We start from the raw sequence: 12,484 nt of genomic DNA, 5'->3' as shown, positions 1-12,484 counted from the left end.
CCTATTAATAAGGTTAACCTCTAGTAAATATGTTTGTTCTTGTGTGTTTCTGTAAGTAAAAAATGAAGACTTGCATATATGTTTTGTAGACATTGTTTAGGTGCAAAAATAAAGAGATCTTCAGGTTCTAGACGCTGTATGAATGTAAATAAGTAAGTAAGTTAATTTTATTTAGAGTCGGCATATATATTCATTTTTTATACATGATAACAGAGAAAACGTGAGCCCTGGTGAGCTCTTTATTAACCGACTATATGTGTACAAATTAAACTATAATGCGGCTGAGTTGTTATCTAATGTTTCGTAGTATTTTGTTCCTGTAAGACCCAAACATGCAGTTAATAAAAATAGAATCTAGACTTTATGTTCGTTTCGTGTATCTAACTTTTGTTTTGGTAAATTATAAATTACTTATTGAAATATCAGGTTACAAACCCGCATTAATAGCTTGGACAAAATGGCTACCGCTTGAAAAAACGACTGTGTAGAGATGGTTTTATAAAAGCTACATTTTTTGAACTCACGAACAATGAGGCAAATGTTTGTTCTTTCGGTAGATGTTATTATTTTGTAAATAAACTCATAGATAAATAAGAGTCCACCTGGAAAATCAAAAAAAGTGTTGTAAATATGGACTTAGAATGAAAAATTGAGTTGTAACTTTGTCGTCAAAAATGTTATAGAAATAAACTTGCGCAAAGATATGAAGAGGTACATGACAACAAAATATCATTTCATCATCAAAACAGAAAAGTCCTAAAATAAAACCAAAAGAACTGAATATAAAGAATGATATTTGTCATGTGCAACAAAGAAGGCTGTTGGTGCTTGATTGAGTCCTTAAAGTTTTATTTTTAAAATCATAAAAAAAAACAATTTAAGTCTTAAAGACACCAAAGACAGGAACTGGTTCTTGCTTTAAACGAAGATTAAAATGATGACTCCTGCCATGTGTCTGTATGTCATTTTATTAATATGATAGCCATTCCAAGCTGGCAAAGAATAATACATTATGAGGTACTCCTTCGTTAGAGGAATATTCGTTTTAAATTTACAATTATGACTCCTACCTGCCAACTGTATCTATGTGTTTGTTGTATGTGTTTTTTACTAACATCCATAGCTTGATTTATACTGTATGTTGAAAACTAACAAAACTCAATAACATGACAAATTTTTAGCAATACTCAAACATGTCTAACTAAAACACATGTCGTAACCCGTAATCATAATTGAAAATCACATCATTAATTAATATGCAATTGTATTACTCATATTGTTTCATTCTTGCATTTCCCTTTAACTTATTTTTCACACCTTTGTATATGAATTGAAAATTGGATATGTGTTTTTATTCCAGATAAATAGATCACATCTTTGATTATTATTATAATTATAGTCTGAATTATATCCCCGTAAGCATTATATCTGTAGTTATAGGAATATCTAAAAAAAAATATAGACAATAGACAATATTTATTTGTACAAACACATTTACAATAAATGGTTATGGCATACACGCATACACCATTGAGATAATAAACTGGCAATTATTAAATTTACTGTATTTAAATGAGAGTGACATGCATGCAGTGGTAGTCACACGAAAAAAAGTCTATAAAAACATGTGTGTATCTATACGGTTAACTCACTATCAATGTTCATGAACAAAATGATAAACAAAAAAATAGTATACATATTAAAAGAAAAAAAATTATACAGATTTCTTAATAAAAAAACTACTCATTCAAAAGTGTGGTCGAACATATTATCCACATTGATCTGTGTCCACACTTGTATACATATTAAAAAAATATACAAATTATACAGATTTTCTTGATAAAAAACTGCTATTCAAAAGTGTGGTTATATGCCTCTGTGTTATATATATCTGAATGCAATTTGATAGAATTGAAATTAAGATAAGTATTAATATTTTGTAAATAGGTATCCTCCAATGTTAAATAGCATGATTGAACAGACTTGGAAGAAATTGTATTCATCCTCAATTTCTTGTCTGTTACAGAATAAGCACTCTTGATTTCTTTCAATGATGGTACATAGCGCCCCCTTTCTGAATTGCAAGGGAATGGGCATTAGGTTTAAATTTACTGAGAACTGATCTGTCAGTTTTATTTTTACATATATCAATATAGGGGCCTTTTCCAATTATTTCAGTCTTACAAAAAAAATTACGTTTTACATATTTATGGATAGGACAGTTCATAATTTGATAAGCCTGGTCAAAGATTCTTTGTAGGATAGTATTTATATAACATTTTAAATTAATGACCAGATGTCAAATATAAGATGGCTAACACCTAAATCATTTAACCAGTCTTTTACAATGTTGACCCAGAATAATAAGTGATCATCCCCTCGCTAATGGAACCGGAAGCTTCAAATATACTCCACTCATCAAAGACTATGAGACAACAAGAACAAGTTCGCATGGGCGGATCCAGCCATTTTAAAAAGGGGGTCCTAACCCAGGACAAAGAAGGGGGGGGGGGGGCTCCATCTACATTTCCCAATTCAAATACATTGATCGTTCAAACAAAAGGGGGGTTCCAATAAAAATAAATGGGGAATGTGTTCATGAGACACAGATGATGCGCCGCTTGCATATCATCTAAAGTTATAAAAGAACTAACTAACGGTAAAGGTGATGAACTCAAAAATGTACTGCATCATAGTTTTGTGGTAATAAGCTATGTGTATAAGTTTCATAACATTTGGTTAAGGCAAACTTAAGTTAAAGAACGGAAACGAAAAATTCAGGAATTTGTACGGAAGCGTATTAGCGCCACACATTTTTTTTTTCTTCCTATGTTTGCGTTATAACGCAAATGTTATAACGCAAACATTTGCGTTATAACGCAAACCTTTGCGATACAACGCAAACCTTTGCGATATAACGCAAACATTTGTTTTATCTTATTTCTTATTTAAGATTCAAAGGAAACAGTAGTTATTAATGGAGGAGGCTGGATATAATAAACTTTATCACCTTTGTAGTAATTGCAAAGTAAACTACTTGAATAATTAGATCATATCAATGACTAATAATGAGCATAATAAAATAAGAAGATGTGGTATGAGTGCCAATAAGAAAACTCTCCATCTAAGTCACTATTCGTAAAAGTAAACCATCATAGGCCGAATTACGGTCTTCAACACGGAGCATTGGCTCACACTAAACAACAAACTATAAGGTCCCCAAAAACGATATCCAAGTTACTACTAGTATATATATTACAAAGAAAATTGAGTAAATTGAGGTTATACCTAAGAAAAAAATCAACCCTGCTAATATAGCTATAACCGAATATAAATATACTTCCAAAGTAAGCTCTCGTTTGAGAACTGTTTAAAGTAGGTTACATTCAAACAAGCTACCCTTTGGCAATAAATGTATAGAATGAAGATGTTTCATTAATAAAATTATGTTCTCTCTATTCACATTGCTACCCAAGCATCTTAAAAATACTTCATTATATTGAAATGAAAATTCAATGACTTTCTATCAAAGAATCTTGATCATATTCTGAGATTTAAAAAAAATGTTTCCTTATTAATAATTCATTTTAAAGCAAAAACATTTTGTCTATTTGACTTGGAGGTTTCACAATTGTATGACATTATTTTTGATCTTTCAATTTTAATATGACTATATACTATATCTATTTTCTTGTTAAATTATATACTTTTCTGATGCACAAATCAGTCTTCATTTATGTATAATTACACTTCAATTATTCCATTATTCCTATGCATATTTATTATAATGATTTGGCCTTGTATGTATGTTTCTTTTTTTATCTACTAGTAAATCACATCCGAAATAAATGACAGACGGACATATATACAAAACTTAATGAATAATTGAAATAAAGATGTTTGCGTTATAACGCAAAGGTTTGCGTTATAACGCAAAGGTTTGCGTTATATCGCAAAGGTTTGCGTTATATCGCAAAGGTTTGCGTTATATCGCAAAGGTTTGCGTTATAACGCAAAGGTTTGCGTTATAACGCAAAGGTTTTGCGTTATAACGCAAAAGGTTTGCGTTATAACGCAAAGGGTTTGCGTTATATCGCAAAGGTTTGCGTTATAACGCAAATGTTTGCGTTATAATGCAAAGGTTTGCGTTATAACGCAAACATAGGAAGAAAAATAAAAATAAAAATGTGTGGCGCTAATACGCTTCCGTACAATTCCACAACATACAGATCAAGTTTGAATTTTGTAGGCGTCACTTTTACTGTTCTAGAGTTATGCCCCTTTACACATGGAATTTGTCCATGTGTAAAGGGGCATAACTCTAGAACAGTAAAAGTGACGCCTACAAAATTCAAACTTGATCTGTATGTTGTGGAATTGAGCATTATGTATAAGTTTCATAACATTTGGTTGAGGCTTACTTGAGAAAGAGAATGGAAACGAAAAATTCAGCATTTTTTTCATTTGTAAAGGAGCATAACTCTAGAAGAGTTATCGTAGCAACACTAAATCGAAATTGATCCGTGTGTTGTGGTAATAAGCATTTTGTACAAGTTTCATAACATTTGGTTGAGGCTTACTTAAGTTGAAGAATGGAAACGAAAAATTCAGCATTTTTTTCATTTGTAAAGGAGCATAACTCTAGAAGAGTTATCGTAACAACACCATCGAAATTTATCCGTGTTTTGTGGTAATAAGCATTTTGTACAAGTTTCATAACATTTGGTTGAGGCTAACTTAAGTTAGAGAACGAAAAAGAAAAATTCAGCAATTTTTATACGACCGCAAAAATTAAAAAAAAAAAAGGTCGTATATTAGTATCACGTAGTCGTCGTCGTCGGCGTCAGCGTCGTCCGAAGACAGATGGTTTCCGGATAATAACTTTAGTATAAGTCAATAGAAACCAATAAGTTTTAACGCAAGGTTTGTAACCACTAAAGAAAGATTTGGATTGATTTTAGGGGTTATGGTCCTAACAGTTTAGGAACTATTGGCCAAAAAGAGGCCCGAATAGGTATTTTTCTAGTTTGCAGACAATAACGTGTGTTAAAGTGTATGGATCTCTCTGAAATTATACCACAAGTTTCCATACCACAAAGGGATGGTTAGGAATGGCTTTCGGGGTTATGGTTCAATCCATTTAGGAATTAGGGTAAAAAAAAAAGGAAAAAAAGGGGGAAACAAGGGTTTCTTGGTTAATGGACAATTAAGACAATTTGAAAGCAGGGTTAAGGAGGTAATCTAAAAGTAATCCAAACATAATATATGGAGTTACCTCCCTTATACTGCTTTAAAATTAAGTATAAAGAAATATTAAAATTGAGAATGGAAATGGGGAATGGTTCAAAAAGACAACAATCCGACCATAGAGCAGACAACAGCAAAAGGTCACTTTTCTTGAGATGGTTAGCAGTCAATTTTTATTTTACGAAAATACTACTAATTTTCTATTATAAGACTTTTAAATTATAAGATGTATTTAAATGGGAAATTATGGTTGCATCTCCAAAGGAAATTTGAAGTGTAATTATGACCAGAACTTGAGGGAAAGATTTTTTTGGGGGGGAATGGGGGGGGGGGGCAAAAATTGGAGGGGGTTAATTAATAGATTTGGGAGGGAGGATACGATTTTTTTCCGGATAAGGATAAATATGCAACAGCATAAAAAAAAAATGGAGGGTAATTTTTTTTTATATTTGGGAGTGGGCAATTCGCAACAGTATAGTGTTTTACACAAAAGCAAAAAATTGAGATTATTACCAATTCTAAGTTCTTTGACTACAGCTGTTCTGTGTCTGAAACCCAAATATCTGATTACAAACCAAATTCAAACCTGTATCAAGTGTGAAAATTGTGTCCATTTTTGCCTCGACGGTTCAGGGTTGGACCTCTGCGGTCGTACCAACTGCGCTTGGCAAAGCAATTTATTTTATTTGTTAAGGGGCATATTTACTCTAAAACAGTTAAAGTGACGACACCAAAACTCAAACTTGATATGTGTTTTGTGGTAATAAGCATTGTGTATAAATTTTCATAATATTTTGTAGAGGCTTACAATAATTAGAGAACGGAAACGAAAAATTCAGCAATTTTTCCATTTGTAAAGGGGCATAACTCTAGAACGACTGAAGTGAAGCCACCAAAACTAAACCTTGATCTGTATTTTGTAGTAATAAGCAGCATCGTGTATACGTTTCAATCATTTGGTTGAGGCAAACTAAAGTTAGAGAACGGAAACCAAAAATTAAGCATGTTTTTCCATTTGTAGAGGGGCATTACTCTAGAACGGTTAAAGTGACGCCACCAAAATTCAAACTTGATCTGTATTTTATGGTATTGTGTACAAGTTTCATAATTAAAGTTAGAGAACGGAAACCAAGTTGGGACGTACGGACGGACAAGGGTACAACTTAATGCTCCCTACGCTACGACGGGGGCATAAAGAGACTGACAACTATGCAGATCATTACTAGGCCGAACACAAAAAAAAAGGAGGGACAAACATCTTATAAACGGTTTTGAATATTGAAGAGGGTTGAAGATTATTCACAATGATAATTTGTCTAGGCCGTACGGTGACCTATAGTTGTTCATTTCTGTGTCATTTGGTTATTTGTGGACAGTTCACAGTTGTCTCATTGGCAATTATACCACATCTTCTTTTTTATATTCACAATACGCTAAAATACTTATTTTTAGAAAGTAACAACGTGTTGAACATACAAGTATTCATCTCAGAATCATGGAGTCTTTTCTAATCCGTTGCATTTGCCTATTCAATTGTGTTCATGAAATACTTTTTTTCTCCACTCATTTCGATCGATTTTGAACAACTGCTTCCACGACTTTGGGAATAAAAATTAAAAGGGATCTCCTATTATGTTACTATATACATGCAGGTTTTATTACAATTCCATGTTAAGTCAGTCAAGAGTTGTTAAAGTGAAACCACTTTTCTTTGTGAACTTTGGACATAGTGATCTCGAAATGTATATGGGCTTTGCTCATTGTTGAAGTGACCTATTGTTGTTAATGTCTGTGTCATTTTGGTCTTTTGTGGATTGTTGTCTCATTGGCAATCATACCACATCTTCTTTTTTATACTTCCATTTATTTTATGTGGTCATATACAAGTTTGTTTCCAATCCATTACAAGGTTCTAGAGGTATAATCTGTAAACTCCTTTCTTGTACTACTTTGTTTATTGTAGTAACTGTGGCCTTAACCCTCAAACGAAGTGACCTTTATACGTACCCGTCCACGTTAACTTGTAATTTTGTCCATCTGATGAGTAAATAGATATACTGAGAAGATGTGGTGTGAGTGCCAATGAGACAACTCTCCATCCAAATAACAATTTAAAAATTAAACCATTATAGGTTAAAGTACGGCCTTCAACACGGAGCCTTGGCTCACACCGAACAACAAGCTATAAAGGGCCCCAAAATTACTAGTGTAAAACCATTCAAACGGGAAAACCAACGGTCTAATCTATATAAACAAAACGAGAAACACGTATATATTACATAAACAAAACGACAACTACTGTACATCAGATTCCTGACTTAGGACAGGTGCAAACATTTGCAGCGGGATTAAACGTTTTAATGGATCCAAACCTTCTCCCTTTTTCTGAAACAATAGCCTTTTTCAACTAATTTTTAAGTTCGTTCTTATGTTGTGCTGTTATACCACTGTCCCAGGTTAGGGGTAGGGTTGGGATCCCTCTAACATGTTTAACCCCGCCACATTATTTATGTATGTGCCTGTCCCAAGTGAGGAGCCTGTAAATTTAGTGGTTGTCGTTCGTTTATGTGTTACATACTTGTTTTTCGTTCATTTTTTTTTTACACAAGGCCGTTAGTTCTCTCGTTTGAATTGTTTACATTGTCTTATCGGTGCCTTTTATAGCTGACTATATGCGGTATAAGCTTTGCTCATTGTTGAAGGCCGTACGGTTACCTATAGTTGTTATTGTCTGTGTCATTTTGGTCTTTTGTGGATAGTTGTCTCATTCGAAATCATACCACATCTTCTTTTTTGTATTTAGAGCTATTGATCTTCAGTATGTTTGACCATAGGTTGTAAACCATTTTTATTTGACAAGGTTAGTGCAAAATGAACCCTGTTACTGACAGGCCCGATTTAAGAATCCACTGCCTGGATTAAAGTAGTCACTGACCGGACTTAAGTAGCCACTGACTGGGCAAAAGTAGCCACTGACAGGCCCGATTTAAGAATCCACTGCCTTAATTAAAGTAGTCACTGACCGAACTTAAGTAGCCACTGACTGGCCCAATTTAGAAATGCACTGCCTGGATTAAAGTAGTCACTGACTGGACTTAAGTAGTCACTGACTGGACTAAAGTAGTCACTGACTGGACTAAAGTAGTCACTGACCGGACTTAAGTGGCCATGCACTGACTGGACTTAAGTAGCCACTGGCTGGACTAAAGTAGCTACTGACTGGAGTCAAGTTGCCACTGACTGGACTACAGTGGCAACTTGCTGGACTTAAGAAGACACTGACTGAACACAGAACTAATAATCAATCAATCAATGGTACTAGACAGACACGCCAAGTCGTATTTTAAACATGCTAGTTGGCAAGGTAAACGTCACCACTAGAAACTTCACCCAACCGGAACATAATATGCCGACTCCAGAGCCCATCAGTCTTTGTTCTTATCCCTGAATGCGTGCAAAGTGGAAAAGCTGAAAATACCAATTTGAAAATAAATAAGACCGGGATGGTCAAACCACGACCTGACGCACTCCCCGAGTCGTGCAGGCTCCTTTGAGCCAAGAGACAAAACGTAATTGGTTTGTGATAAGGAAGGATAAAAATACACCGTAAACAACAACTATACATCTATTTTTATTTCTACATACATAAATCTAGCGTTATATATCAGACATCATTTTGTATTCCTTCACAAATGACGACAAAAATATATTATGTACAAATTTATTGTTTTTAATGCTTCCTTTTTCTGCTGTTAAAATACTTTTTATAGCAAAAGTTTCTATTGTCAATCTTGTCGTTAATATTTATAGTTTTTTTCGTTCTATTCTCGGTCATTATCTACCAATTCGACATCATTTTTCTCTCTCTTTCATATAAACTAAACAATTCAATAAATTTAATGAATACGACTTTCTGTAACTACAATACCAAACTAGCATATATTCAATTCATTTGAGAAAGTAAAGTTGTTTTCTTTTTTATTTCTCTTTATTCTTTATTTACATCATATATATTTTATTTCTCTTTGTCATTTATTTACAGCATTACTAAGTTTTCTTTTGGTATAAAGTAAAAAAATAAACTAAAAAATATAAAGGTTCTCTTTTCAGTATTTGGCCCAACAATACCCGAGACATGCATGTACATACTTCAATACATTATAAGAAAGAAAAGCTACAAACTTGCAAAAGCAGAATTAGCCAATATGTTTACTTCTTCTTAAAACAAAATAAAAATGTAAAAAAAATCAAAAATCTTCAAGACATCTTTTTTCCGTTTATCATATATGAAACTACGAAATAATTCTGTCTTTTTCTATATATAGCAAGCCGTTTAACTATTTATTCTAAACTTCAAGATATCTAATAAAACTTGATGTTGCGATATCTCATATAGTTTATAAGATATCTTGTATATAAAATTGAGAATGGTAATGGGGAATGTGCCAAAGAGAAAACAACCCGACCATAGAGCAGAGACAATAAATATGTCTTCTGAAATTTTCAAGCTATATATATATATATATCCAGAGACATATAATACAATATTACTATGTCTCTGATATATCTTATGCAAACTTGATTATACAAGTTATCTTTGGTATCTTAAAGTTAGAATAAATAACGAAACTATTTGTCATTCTTTTTGATAGTTGCATTACCGTACTAGGGAGACTTGGAATATACGTTTTAATATCATCAAATATATTTTTTGTTCTTTCTAAAAACAAAATTATAAAAAAATAAATGAACTTTTTTTTCTCTATTTGCATAACATAAAACGACATATACAATATAAAGGTTCTCTCTTTTCACATTAAAGCATGCATTACTAGTATAGCATACACTTTAATTCATTTAAGAAGGCAAAACTACAAATTTGCAAAAGCTATGAAAACTCATTTTCAATATAAATCGAGGTATATTGTGCTGTTTAAAAAACAAATTGTTAAAAAAAAAAATGCAAACGTCATCATTTTTTTTTCTCCTTTAAAATGTAAAGTTAAAATTTTGTCAGCAACTTTACTAGAACTTTAAAATACAAATCTTAAAACTAACCAAACACAGAATATATCTTAAAACTATAAAAATAAAACATAATTTGGTAATCAAGTTTGAACCAGACCATCTTTTAAAATGCTTGAAAATCGTCAAATCATGATTATATTTTTTCCTAATACAACTATAGTTAAAAACGATACACTAAAAAAGCATGTAACTCATAAGCTTGAACCATGCTGAATTGTTAAAAACCTTCAAGAATATATGATGTGCAAAATAAAATTTTAAATTTTCAAAATTATTAAAATAACCATAATACTGTTTTAGATTAAAAACTATCTAAAATCTATGAAAATCATCGAAATGGTATAAACTCGTTAAAATATTCAACTTTTATACGTAGATAAAGAAGTTAAATCAGAAGTTTTAAAATTCGCAATTGCAGCTCGCTTCAAAATTGTAAAAAGAACACTTGTAAAACTTGTGATAAAAGACCTAGTTATAAATATGAAGATTCAAAAGCACACATGGGGGTCATTTAAGGTACATGTATTACAATGCAGGGGCAACCAAAAGGAACTCGTGTATTGTCAGTTTGAAAAGTGTGTAAAAATTACGAGCTTTGAAGACGAGTCTTGATCATTATAAAACTTGTTTTAAAAGTCGACAAAAAAAGTACAATTCTAAAATGTTATTATTTGCAAGTTTGTGAGATAAAAAAGAAATCGGTGAACTTGTTTTAAAATTCTATGATTATCTATAACAAAATAAATAAAATTAAAATCTAATTAGATATACTGGGGTCCAAGCAGGGATATTTAAAAAATACATTTTTAAAATCTGTTTTTAAAACTCTAGGGTATCTCAAATAGCAAACAACATCGATAAAAATTAAAATTGAAGTTTTAACACTGGTGTCTTGGACCAATTCACATCTTCTGGTCTCAGTAGAGATGGCTAAAAGTATATATATTAAACGAATTTAAAAAGCACCAATTTGACATTTAAAGAAAAATATAGAAATTTAAAATGTTATTAAACGTTTTCGATATTTAAAATTGAATTAGATTCTCGCAATCTTGTTATCAAAACGCATTTAAAAGATTTAAAGAATATTTCACAAATTAAAAGTATTAACAAAAAGTTTAAAAAATATATCGTTTCATCTTGAATAAAATATTGTCTTCCATTCAAATTTGGCCATCTTTTCACGTCATATACTAAAGGCGATCTTCTTTCGTCAATAAGTCGATCTTCTTCCATCAAATTAGGCTATCTTCTTTCTTCGTCTTCCACAGCTACTTCTTAGGGTGTAACATGTCTCCGTAGTGGACGACCCCTGGGCATCAGAGAACGGACAATGGCGGAGTGTATGGGCGTTATCCCCTGTGGCTTTACACTTCGGGCAAACGTACTTGCGGAGTACTGGGCATATTACTTTTCCCCTATTGTCTTTCAACACATGTGTAGTGTAATATTCTCTGGTTTCACCGTTCCGTTTACAAAGAATGCAGTATTTCTCTTCGGAAGCGGGTTTAGCTGGCATTATCTGGTATTGTAGCGGAGCTTGTAGCATATTATCAGAGCTACCGTTCAATTGTCTTAGAAAAGCTGATAAAAGGTAATCACTGGAATATCCATCATCTGAAAAGCTGTTTTCTCCGGAAGATGCGGTCTCACCGGACGAAAGAGAGTCCGACCGACACAACTGATCCTGATCATTGTTATATATTTGTACAGCCATCATGTTGTCGTCTGTTGCGTCTGGCATATTTTCAAATACATCAAGGTCTTCATCCGAAAAAGAATCAGAAGTAAACGGCTCCGATGATAAAATATCTTCAATTGAGCTAATCGAGTTTGCCCAATAATCAACCTCTGTTTCAGATAACAATTCTGTAGTCTTCTCGACATGTTCTTCTCTTTCTTTAAATAAAAGAGAACTGAAATTCAAATAATCTTTGAACGGACTGTAATCCATCTTGTCGAGTCTGCAAATTTGTAACAAATGACGCTGGGTAAGATTTTTCGATGTCGGCGAGATGCTTTTTCCCAGGCTCATTAAAATTTGCATAATAAAACTGCGTAGACATCAAACGATTTATGGCTTTTGATCTTTTTGATTGACAGGAATATCGCACGGAACAGTGGTCAGTCTAATAGGTAAGGGAATGGGTTAGGAAGGGTTATACTTATTTTGTAGAATAGGGGCGGTGATCTGCTTTTCTGTTATAAT

At 32.6% G+C, this 12,484-nt stretch overlaps 1 protein-coding gene across 1 annotated transcript; it reads right to left on the bottom strand.

The window, feature by feature from the left end:
• Positions 1 to 11,515: 11,515 nt before the first annotated feature.
• Positions 11,516 to 12,229, bottom strand: LOC139494028 (uncharacterized). The gene has a single exon (XM_071282194.1). It carries the CDS (start codon positions 12,227 to 12,229, stop codon positions 11,516 to 11,518), a length of 714 nt encoding a protein of 237 aa, XP_071138295.1.
• Positions 12,230 to 12,484: the final 255 nt, after the last annotated feature.

Source organism: Mytilus edulis, chromosome 11 (genome assembly GCF_963676685.1).
Source record: "Mytilus edulis chromosome 11, xbMytEdul2.2, whole genome shotgun sequence".
In the NCBI taxonomy this organism is placed as follows: Eukaryota; Metazoa; Mollusca; class Bivalvia; order Mytilida; family Mytilidae; genus Mytilus; species Mytilus edulis.
The sequence above is the reverse complement of the archived record's forward strand: the minus strand, read 5'-3'. Positions and strand labels throughout refer to the sequence as shown.